General features: G+C 34.0%; 1 protein-coding gene across 1 annotated transcript; it reads left to right on the forward strand.

Annotated features, from left to right (window-relative positions):
- The first annotated feature begins 4829 nt into the window (after positions 1–4829).
- Positions 4830–12358, forward strand: LOC107876458 (vacuolar protein sorting-associated protein 2 homolog 1-like). The gene is made up of 2 exons (XM_047393610.1): positions 4830–4993; positions 12173–12358. Exons 1-2 carry the CDS (start codon positions 4913–4915, stop codon positions 12356–12358), a joined length of 267 nt encoding a protein of 88 aa, XP_047249566.1. The 5' UTR covers positions 4830–4912.
- The last annotated feature ends 236 nt before the right edge of the window (positions 12359–12594 follow it).

Raw genomic sequence — 12594 nt, forward strand, 5'->3', positions numbered from 1 at the left:
TGCGTCGTGAGGATAATCCCATTTTGCAGAAATTTTATCACAGGTTTGAGGGTAAAAAGGTCATTTCTCCCACCCTATTCAGCCTTAAAACACAAAATTAATCCCTAAATAACCTAGATATTTCATTATTCACTCAAGTTTTCCCAAAGTTCATCATTCTCTGTCAAAAGCAAGAAGCCCTAGTTTCAAAATTTTAGGACAAGGCTCAAGGATTCCTTCAAGAACCCTTAAGGATTTACGTTCTAAGGTATGTAAAGTGTTGATTCATGGATTCCTTTCGCCCATGAAGCTCAAGAAATAATTTCAAAAATATAAATTTTAAGTTTCATGTTATGAATTGAATCATATCCATGTTTATGTTGATGTATGATTACCACGTTGAAATCTTTATTACATATAATGAAATTATGTTATCATGTGGTTGGAATTCTTGTATTTGAAGTGAAAAATGTTACCATGATGTATTATTTTAATGTTCATGCCTAATCCTCAAGTTATGCATGCAAGGTGTTTGCTAAAATACCTAAAAGAATAAGAATTATGCTTTATGACTCAATTGTGACCAAATTGATGAATCCATGCTTTACCTTTATGTTCACAATGACCTCTATGTTATTGTTATGCATTTTAATGGTTTGATGGAATGCTCACGATATTAGACTTACAAAATTATGAAATGTTTATATGTATTCCTATTTATGTGTAAGCTTATGACATGCAAATACTTCATGAAAATCCCCAATAGTTGTACTATGAATTGTTGACTATGGTCATGTGTTCAAAAAGTGTCATGTCTTATTAGTATCATGCTATCGAGTCTTGGGGGTACTTGTACCCAATAATTTAGCTGTGTGCCTAGATTCAGTATTAGTTTTCAAGATGCTCTCAATCAAGCCATGATCAGCAGTCAGTCACATACTTAGGAAAACTCAGTAAATTTAGTACCGGTCCAGTCCTACTCAGTAATCTCAGTAAACTCAGTTAGCTAACAGAACTCAGTAGTATTCCGTCAGTCAATGCAATTTAGTAAACTCAGTCTAGTTCAGCTCAGTATAATTATTTAAGTGTCTATTCAGTTAGGAGTAGGATTAAGCACCGAGTAAACCCAAGGATAGGAACTCACCTGCCAGCAAAGGGTGTGATTCTTAGAAGCAGTCTTTGAGTTCTAGAACTACATAGCCAGCGTAAGTTAAGACATAAAAAACCTATCAGATGAGGGTGGATGAGGTGGATTAACCTGTCAGATAAGATTCCTACTGTTCTTCTTAGAGTATCTACCAGATGAGGGTCACTCACAGTTTGTCCTTACTAGTGACACGGTATTGACACCCTTCCAATTGGAGTTACAGATTGGACTCCAACTCAGCTATATTGCTTTATTCAGGGCATGTCGGTTAGATGGCTACCTCCCACAGTCTAAGTCTCAGTATTTATAATAGAATTCAGATAGTTCTATAGATTTTAGGACTATCAGATACAGTCACTCAGCTTAGTACAGAACTCAGCTAGTTCCATCAGAATCAATACTGTCAGATACAGTCACTCAGTAAATATCATATTAGTTATCAGTATTAACGTTATCAGTATATATTCAGTATTTAGAATCCTCACGATCTTAGTTACTATAATGTATTCTTGCATGTATTCTCACACAGTCATATTCATGTTATTAGACAGTTCTAGTTATGAGAACCGTGTAGCGTCCAGGGTTCAGAATCCGAGGTGTTACACAAATGAAGCTAAGTATACCTTCTGTAATCATCGACAATAGTTAAGAAATAATTATTTTTATCAAAAGTTGAAATTTTAATGGCCCCTAAATATCTATATGCAGAACATCTTTCAGCTCTAAAACTACTTGTAGGAAACATTAGTCTAGTTTGTTTAGCTAATGGATAAACATGACACTTATTTAAAGACTCTATTTATTTTGTGTGTTGCAACAAGTTTAGTTGCTTTAGAGCTTGATTAGAGGGATACCCAAGCCTCCTGCGCCACAGAATACAATCTCATTTACTCACTTCTGCAACCAACTTTTGACCATGTCTTTGCATCTCATCTACTCTATAGACATTCTTGAGGATATATAGACCTATTTTTTCCTTACCAATCCCTTTAACCTTCCCACTGTGAAATTCCTAAAATATATAGAAATAAGGAGAGAATGATACAAAGCATGAGAGCTGTTTGGTTATTTTGGATACTGACAGTAAGTATAGCTTAAAATCAGGCACAAAAAATACATCCCCCACAACTTCACCTTTAAGGACTTGTGCATCTCTAATATGTGTAAAATTTTCCTTAGCACCATTAGGAAGATTTACATTATCATTATTATTGATATTCATCTTATGAAATTGATAAAAACACATCTTTATGCATTGCAACATGATGTGTGGCACCAGAATCTATTATCCAGTTAGGTGAAATAACATGAGATACCAAGAAAGTAGCTATACGTGACATGTTAACCTATTTGAAATCTTGCTTATCTTAGTTCAACAGGGCCATGATCTTCTTATATTCTTCATCTAACAAGCTCTGCCCCTTGGCCAAAACAACATTATTATTGATGTCTTTGTATCCTTGACTGCTAGGTGGTGTCGACTGTCTTACATCATCAGTTGACTGATAGAACTGATTATTAGCCTTACCTCCATATCCACCAGATCTTCCATAAGCATGATTGTTGTTTCCTCCATATCCTCTTGAATTACCACTATAACCGCCCTTTTTTTTCTGCTTTTAATTATTGGGATAACCTATTAATTTGTAGCAAGTCTCTTTAGTATACACAGTGAAATGGAAATAGTCATATTTCTCCCTTTGTGATTTTGGGATCCATAACTACTTTCTGAGCTTCACTGACATACATTGTAATTGGATCGACCTTTTCATTTGTAGTTGTTGCACAAGACATATGCTGAATATCATCTTCTAAAATCATAGCATAGGCTTGACTAAGTATAGATATAACTCTCTTTACCAAAATTTATCTTCTAGACCGATCATAGGAATCATTCAAGCCTCCTAAAAAATATATTAATTTCAATTTAGACAGGTGATCGGCATAGTCTTTGGACCTTGGAAAAGCATATGATGGTGCAGGAATTACTACATCATATTCACTCCATACGCTCTTTAATTTTGTGAAATAAGTTACTACCAAATTAGTTCCTTGGGATAATGAGTTACTTTCCCTATATAAGTCATAAAACCTCATCTGATTTACCTTGTCAGACCTCTCTCTTACATCTTCCCAGACATCAAATTCACTTGTAGTATATACAATACCATTTAATAATTCTACACTAATAGAGCTCATTAACCATGACAAAACTATTACATTGCAAGTTTCCCATTGCTCATGCAGTTTTTCTCTATACACATTTTCACTACAAGCACGGATCGCAAAACCGTATTTCCTTTTCCCCAATAATTCAATCCTCGTTGATCGGTTCCATACTCCAGTTCTCTGATCCAATAAGCTTAATTGGAATCAAAGTAGCTCCGAACACATCTGATGTTCCTATAAACAAAGGATCACTTGGATCAATTTTTGGCGCCATTTCTGATTTAGAAAACTGTTGAGATAGAGATCGAATTCCACTAGAATTGAAATTGGATTTTGCAACAATAACACACACCAAATTACTGGAAATAACTTAAAATAGAGATCGATATTTTCTCTGGAACTACTCAAAAACTGCTAGTAATATAGATTAGGAATCTCCCCATAATAGAGATCTAAAATCTATCAATGTTTCTTCTAAACCTTCATTGATCGATGGCTCTGATTCCATGTTAAAATCATCTGATTTAACTTGACAGGAAAAGAAACTGACAATGTTCAAGAAGAAAATTGTATTTTTTGGTTATTGTGAAGAAGTTAGCTTCATTAATAAGCTGAAAGGTTACAAAATGTGACTACCAAGCTTGGTATTTATAGACTCACATGAGTCACACATGATCTTCTAGAACTTTCTAATAACTATACCTAACAACTTTTGTAACTACTCACTAACTAATCACCTATAGTACTAGCTAAAACAATAAAGAAGTGAAAACTATTTTACTACATCAGAAAAACTAATGCTACAATATATATTTTAACATTCTTCTAAACCTCCATCGATAGCTAAAACAATAAAGAAGTGAAAACTATTTTACTACATCAGAAAAACTAATGCTACAATATATATTTTAACATTCTTCTAAACCTCCATCGATTGATGGCTCTGATACCATGTTAAAATCATCTGAGTCGACTCTACAGGAACAGAAGCTAACTGCGTTTAAGAAGAAAAACTATATTTTTGGTTATTGTGAAGAAGTTAGGTTTATTGATAAGCTGAAAAGGTTACAAAATGTGACTACCAAACTTGTTATTTATAGACTCACATGAGTCACAAATGATCTTCTAGAACCTTCTAATAATTACTTCTAACAGCTTGTGCAACTACTAACTACTCACTAACTAATAACCTATAGTAGCTAAAATAGTAAAGCAGTGAAAAATGTTTTACTGCATCATAAAAACTAATGCTATAATATACATTTTATAGTGTTCATTTAATATTAACTGATACCAAAGCATGGTTATTTGTCACAGTGCAAAGAAAATAACAAGACATAATGCGGTCTTCAGGGTTTTGATTTAACGTTTGAGTCAAACAGTGGACAAATTCTATAAAACATATTACGTAATTTTTAAGTTCATAATCTCAAAATAGATAAATGCCTTAATATGCAGCCAGTGCAACTACTATGAGCTGACAACTATTTCGTCACTTTTGTTCTTGAGATCAAGTAATGAATAACGCTGAAGATTGTACAAGTATCCTGCAAGGAGCAGCTGTACTTAATCCTGTGTGATTTGAAGTTCTTCAGCTTTTAGGGTGTTGTAAAGGTGATGGCAAAAGATCTTATAAGGACAAAGCATTGTTTTTACAAGCTTAAGTCCCAACTTCAAGGCATCTCCCTCAGAATTCAGGTGCTTATGAAATTATATTTTTTGTTTTGTTAGTTCTTCAAAGTTATTGTTGTTCTTGAGAATAAACACCTTTTTATGCATTCTTTGATGTCATTACTGACTAGAACCTTCAAAATTTGATAAATAACTTTTTTGACCCTACATCATGGAAATCATGTATAGTGTGCCCATCTGTTAAATTTGATGGTAATTCTGTTGGAGTATTAGTACTAAAGTAATACCACATATTTGGACATTTTAATCCTATTTTGTTGGGCATTCACTAGCTAGTCTGTTTGCATGCTCAAGCACCAGGTTGCTCCTCTTCAATACAGATTCTATGACAATGTTCCAACTAGATGGTTTCTTCTTCTTCAACCCCGAGGAGGGTACATCTTTGCAAAGCAACTAAATATTCCAATATTTTTGGTTGTACGAGGAATTCCTTGAGATATCCTGGGGAATGTTGATTTAATTAATTCCATAATAGAATGACTTGACTCAACACTCTAAATTCTTTGATCCTTCAAATGGATTGAAAAACCTATTTATACGTGATAGTACTTATAAATAAAGAAGATATTAATACACAATGAGGGATTGAGATTTCCTGATGGACTCTTTTATAACAACAACTACTACTATGCCTCTCGCACATAAGTTGGGTTGGTGGACTCTTTTACAATTAAAGATATTTCTGTCTTGAGAATTAGAAATTTTCCGTGTTAACAAAGTAACCCTTGTCTTTATTATGAATACCGGACTCTGAAATCCACATAAGCCACGGGAAAGCTATGAAAGGTGTCAACAAAATAAATAGGACAGATGAATAGGCAGATGAATTTACCATCACTGCAGAAGATAATGTAAGAATATGAGACGAAAAATGAGATGATGGAAATGGTCAGTGGGGTAATGGGCGATGCAGTTGATGATACCTTGGAAGGATATGACGAGGAAGAAGAAACAGAAGAGTCCTTGATGACGTTGGGATTGATATGAATTCTAACGTATTTTTGTTGGGTTCGATGTGAATGGAAAATGAAAAGTTTCTTGGAAGGGACACAACTTTTCAGGTAAAAGACACACTATTTTGGGAAAAGGTATAACTGTATGGATGGTTGTGACTGTTAGAAAAAAATACACTCTTTTTAATGGACAGACATGACTGTTCAGAAAAGATACACCTTTTCGGTGAACCATTGCCACCTTTCGGGAGGGGCACTTAATTGCTATATAAACCTGCATTTTTTCCACAGGTTTGGCACAAATTTTTCTGCACTTGAAAACATTTCTTGTCTTTGAAAATACTCTATGTGATCATCTAACTATTGAGTGAGTTCGAAGAGATTTCGATCGTTTGAGGTACCACTACAATCAGATTATTAAGACATTTTATCTTGAGAGAAAAATTCCGCACCCTCGGGTACTTGAGGGGAATTATTTCTTAAGGACACTCCGTGAATTAGGAGGACTTGGCTTTTTCTGTTTCATCTAATTTTCTTTAAAATACTAAAATCACAATTCCTTGAAAGGTCATTTTTGATCTTGTGTTGAAGGTGTTGGAAACTTCATAAGTGTTCTTGATTTATTCTTGAACTTGTGTTGAAGTTGTTTTGCCAAAATACAGATTTTTGTGTACCCAAAAACAACAATTTTAAGGAAATAATGGAAAAAAAATATTTTTTGTTTGTTTGGTGAAATTTTCTTTTCACTAAAGTTTTTTTCATAATCTGTATTGTTTGGTTTCTAGAGATTAAAGATTTATGCTTTCTACTCCGTTTGAACATAACAAGTGATTTGAGCAAATAAAATCTTCATCACAAGTTAGAAGTCATTCGGTTGACGATTGGAAGTCATCAAAACTTCATCATTAAACTAGAAATAAGGGGTTTTTAAAGTTGCTATAACTTTATAAGTAGTATTCTGATATACTAAAATTTACTGTCTTGTTGTGATAGGAAGATGACTACTGAAAGTCAAGTGAATGATACTGCCACGACTGTGGCAGCAACTAATGTTGCCACAACGAGTTGTACGAGTGCTCTGTAGGTAATGGCACTGACGGAGAAACCCAAAAAAATCACGGGTGTTTATTTCAAAAGGGGGCAACAAAAGATATTCTTCTACCCTATAACTTTATGTCTTCAAAGATTCACATTTAAAGAAGCTCCAAAGGTGCTCGAGAGAATTTTGAACCAGGAGAAATTTATCGTTATGGAGGTATGGAAACACTCCAATTTCCAAGAAAAAATACAAGACTCAGGATGCTGGAACAAAAAAGATCTTCGTTGAAAGATTCCTTAAGTTTAAAATGATTGATAGCAAGTCTGTTGTATCTCAAGTCCAGGAACTGCATGTTATCATCCACAATCTCCTCGCGAATGGTATGAATCTGATGAATAACTTAGTTGAACATATTAAAATGTTCTGAATGTTCACATGAACTTAATTGTAGGTATGATTGTGAACGAGGCATTTCAAGTTGCGAAAATAATAAAAAAGTTACCACCTATGTAGAAGGACTTCAAGAACAACTTGAAACATAAGCAAAAGGAGATGGCAATCGAAGATTTTATAGTAAGACTATGCATTGAAGAAGATAACAAAGCCATAGAAAGAAGGTCAAAAGAAAATTCTGCAATAAGTGGAGTAAATATTGTAGAAGATGACCACAATAACTCCAAAAAGCAAAAGAAAAATGGACATGAAAGTAATTAACCTAAGAAGAAATTCAAGGGAAAATGGTTTAACTGTGGCAAGATTGGCCACAAGTAAATGGATTGTCATATCCTAAAGAAAGGGAAAAAGAAGAACCAAGCAAATGTGGTTGAATCCAAGAAAGAAATGGATGATCTGTGTGTCATGCTATCTGAATGCAACTTGGTGGGAAATCCTCGAGAATGGTGGATGGATTCTGGTGCCACCCACCACATTTGTAAAAATAAAAAGTTGTTTGTTACTTTTGCTCCTGCTCAAGGTGAAGAGAAGATATATATGGCCAATTGCACAACTGTAAAAGTTGAAGGAGCACGAAAAATCTGCCTGAAAATGACATCAGGCAAAGTGTTGACTTTAAACAATGTCCTGTATGTACAAAAGTTATGGAAGAACTTGATTTTTGTATCACTTCTTGACAAAAATGAATTTAAATATGTTTTTTTCAGAAAAATTATACTTAGTAAAGGAGAAGTGTATGTAGGAAAATGTTATCTCACTGAGGGCCTATTCAAAATGAATGTAATAAATGTTGAAATCAATAAAATTTTAGTTTCTTCTTACTTGCTTGAGTCTAATAAGTTGTGGCATGAGTGATTAGGACATGTCAATTACAAAACTTTGCGAAAGACTGATTAACTTAGAAGTTTTGCCAAATATTGAGTGCAATAAATCAAAATGTCAAACGTGTGTGGAATCAAAGTATACTAAGCATCCGTATAAATCTGTTGAAAGAAATTTCAATCTCTTAGACTTAATACACACTGACATTTGTGATATGAAGTCAGCACTATCTTGTGGTGAAAAAAAGTATTTTATAACTTTTATTGACGATTGCACTAGATATTATTATGTCTATTTTCTAAACAGTAAGGATGGAGCAATAGATGCGTTTAGGCAATATAAAATAGAAGTTGAAAATCAGTTAGAGTAAAAGATCAAAATGATAAGAAGTGATAGGAGTAGAGAGTATGAATTTTTCTTTACGGAAATATGTGTAGAGAATGAAATTGTCCAACAAACTACAACCCCGTATCCACCTCAATCTAATGGAATTGTATAAAGGAAAAACCAAACCTTGAAGGAAATCATCAATGCATTACTTGTAAATTTAGGTTTACCGCAAAACTTGTAGCGGAAGCTATCCTTTCAGCTAACCGAATACTCAATAGAGTGCCCTATAGTAAGACATAATTAATTTCATTTGGAAAATGTAAAGGAAGGATCCCAACATGAAATATTTCAAAGTGTGGGGGCATCTAGAAAAGGTCTATATTCCTATGCTTAAAAGGGAAAAGATAGGACCTAAGATGATGGACTGCGTGTTCATAGGATATGCTAAAAGTAGCAAAGCATGTTGATTTTTGGTTCATAAATCCAAACATCTGGATATCAATGAAAATATAGTAATTGAATTAGATACCGTTGAATTCTTTGAACACATTTATCTGTATAAGACTAGACATGAACAGTCTAGTGCAGGGTCTAAAGGACCTCGAGATAGACCTACTGAGGATGTACATAATGATGAGAATCCAAGATGTAGTACACGTCAAAGAACGTCAACTTTGTTTGGATTGAATTTTGTAATATTTCTCTTAGAAAATGAGCCTCAAATATTTAAAGAAGTGATGTAGTCATCAAACTCATCCTTTTAGAGAGAGGCAGTCAATAGTAAGATTAATTCAATCTTAAGCAACCATATGTTGGAATTGGTTGATCTTTCTCCAGGAAATAAGTCTTTAGGTTCAAAATGGATCTTCAAAAGAAAAATAAAAGCAGGTGGTACTATTGAAAAATACAAAGCAAGACTTATAGTAAAAGACTTCAAACAGAAAGAAGGCCTTGATTACTTTAATACATATTTGCTAGTAACAAGGATAACATCAATTCAGATGTTTATTGTGATGGTGGTATATGGCCTTGAAATCCATCAAATAGATGTGAAAACAACATTTCTGAATTGAGAATTGGATGAAAAAATCTATATGGAACAACCCGAGGGTTTTGTGATTCTAGAAAAGGAAAATAAGGTGTGTAAACTTGTTAAGTCATTATATAGACTAAAATAAGCACCTAAACAATGACATGAAAAGCTTGGCTAACCATGTTAGCAAACAGGTTCAAGATAAATGAATGTGATAAATGTATATACATTAAAGACACTCCAAATCACCAAGTCATTTTTTGTTTATATGTGGATGATATATTGATCATCAGTAAAGACATTTCTGACATAAATGCTACAAAAAAATGCTTGAGAGCAAGTTTGATATGAAAGACCGTGGAATTGTGGATGTGATCTTAGGAATATGAATCCATAGAACTCTACAAGGGTTGGCATTGTCATAGTTTCATTACATCAAAAAAGTAATTGATAAATTCAAGAAATTAGAATTTGGAATTGCCAAGATTCCATTGAATGTGAGCTCTGCACTTTAAAAAAATAAAGGCTAAAGTCTCACAATTGGAGTACACAAAAGTGTTGGGATGTTTACTGTATATAATAAATTGTACACGATCGGATTTAGTATGTACTATTAGTAAGTTGAGTCGGTACACGAGTAATACCGACAAAACCCATTGGATGATAATGAAAAGAGTTTTGGGGTATCTTAAATACACTCAAGATTGTGCTTTGCATTATAATAAATATCCCGCAATACTTGAAAGATATAGTGATTCAAATTGGATCACTAAATCAAATGAAGTAAAATTCATGAGTGGATATGTATTTACAACAGGTGGAGGAGAAGTCTCTTGGAAATTATTCAAACAGACATGTATTGCTCGCTCTACGATGGAATTGGAATTTATCACATTAGATAAAGTTGGTGAAGAAGTAGAATGGTTTCAAAAATTCTTGGAAGATATTCCTTATTATCCAAAACCATTGACACAAGTATGCATACACTGTGATAGTCAAACAGTAATATATAGCACACCGAACATGATGTACAATGGTAAATCTCATCACATAAGATGGAGACATGATGCCATTAGAGAACTTCTCCCTAGTATAATTATCACTGTTGACTATGTGACATCAAAGGATAATGTGTCAGATCCACATACAAAAGTCCTAACTAGAGAAGGAGTTGATTAGACATCCAAGGAAATTGGTTTACGTCTTAGGACAAGTCAGCATACCGATAATTCTACCCAGCAGACTGGAGATCCCAAGAGCTAGGTTCAAGAAGATCAAAGAAAGTTGTGTCTGACAGGTTCAACATTGTCAATATACCCAACCCATTCCCATGATGTAGATAATGTTTAGTAAACAAGGATAAGACTTATGGTGTGAAGTCTTTTAATGATTGTCAAAATTTGGCAGATTTGACCAAATAGTTTAATCTACAGGATTGAACATTTGGAAATTACATATATGAGGGAAAAGTAGAAGTCGTTTCAAAGAGAATGTTAGTAAAGACCTATTATTTAAGCTCTCATGAGATCAGGACGTGTTCATGATTGAAACAAAAAAAACAGTGATAACCATAAATGATATAAGGCTGGTTGTCTGACATGTGTTGTCTAGGTGTACATTAAAGCTCGATGGTTTAAAGATATCAAATCTATCAATTAACCGAGTGCATCCGATGCATGTTCACTATAGAAAGTTCAAAGGGAAATCCATTTATCCAAATACAATCAGTCTTTGCTTGATGATAACATACTTTTCCATAAATTTTTACAAAGAGTAGCCCTTCCCTATTCATGTGGGGGATTATTGGGTTCAATTGGTGTGAATGAAAACTGAAAAGTTGCTTGGAAGGGACATAACTCTTTAAGTAAAAGACACACTATTTCGGTAAAAGGTATGATTGTTCGGATGGTTGTGACTCTTTGGAAAATACACACTCTTTCGAATGGACAGGCGTGACTGTTCAGAAAGATACACCTTTCCGGTGAGCCATTACCACCTTTCAGAAGGGGCACTTAATGGCTATGTAAACCTGCATTTTTCCATAGGTTTGGTATGAATTTTTCTGCACTTGAAAACATTTCTTGTCTTCTAAAATACTCCATGTGATCATCTAACTGTTGAGTGAGTTCGAAGTGATTCTGATCATTTGAGGTACCACTGCAGTTGTATTGTTAAGTCATTTTATCTTGGGAGAAAAATTCCACAACCCCGGGTACTTGAGGAGAATTATTTCCTTAAGGACACTTCGTGAATTCGGAGGACTTGGCTTTTTCTGCTTCATCTAATTTTCTTTAAAATACGAAAAACATACTTCTTTGAAAGGTCATTTTTTATCTTGTGTTGAAGGTGTTAGAAACTTTATAAGTGTTCTTGATTTATTCTTGAACTTGTATTTAAGTTGTTTTGCCAAAATACAGATTTTTGTATACGCGAAAACAACAATTTTGTCATTCTTGTTTAACCGATTAAAAAACAACCCCTCATTCTGGTTTGCATTTTGGATTGTGGATTAGTTGTCTTTTCTGATGCAAATTTGTGCACGGTTTTGGAAGTAGATACAGCTTCTATATGCTCCTCCTTCCACTGTGGCTGCTCCAGTGTCAAAGAATAAGGTTGCCCAAGCTGAGGCAACTGGAAATGATGACCGTGGGATAGACAGTTCAGGCAAGGTTAGACAATTTGAGGAAGATGTATTGGTGTACAATGAACCGGGAACTTTTTTATGGCTTGCGACATTTTGAAAATTCTGTAGTCTTTAATGTATTGTTTGATATTGAAACACACATTACGCCTAGTGCTCATTCTTTAATCTTGTATCTATTTTTGTTAGAATACATGTTTGCATGGCAACTGAAATAGTTCATTGTGGAGCTTAGGTTTTGGCTTTAAATTAAAGCTTTAGTTCAGTGTGTTCTGGACCATAGTGTATGCAAGTGCATTAAGATACCTTCATCAAAACGAGGCTAATTCACTGAAT

The sequence above is a fragment of the Capsicum annuum genome, chromosome 7 (assembly GCF_002878395.1).
Source record: "Capsicum annuum cultivar UCD-10X-F1 chromosome 7, UCD10Xv1.1, whole genome shotgun sequence".
Taxonomy (NCBI): domain Eukaryota; kingdom Viridiplantae; phylum Streptophyta; class Magnoliopsida; order Solanales; family Solanaceae; genus Capsicum; species Capsicum annuum.

What these genes read in the sequence shown, in the direction of transcription:
- LOC107876458 (XM_047393610.1), top strand. Translation starts at nt 4,913, where the DNA reads ATGGCAAAAGATCTTATAAGGACAAAGCATTGTTTTTACAAGCTTAAG. An exon ending in GCATCTCCCTCAGAATTCAG is followed by an intron (nt 4,994 to 12,172) that starts GTGCTTATGAAA and finishes TTTTGGAAGTAG; the next exon opens with ATACAGCTTCTATATGCTCC.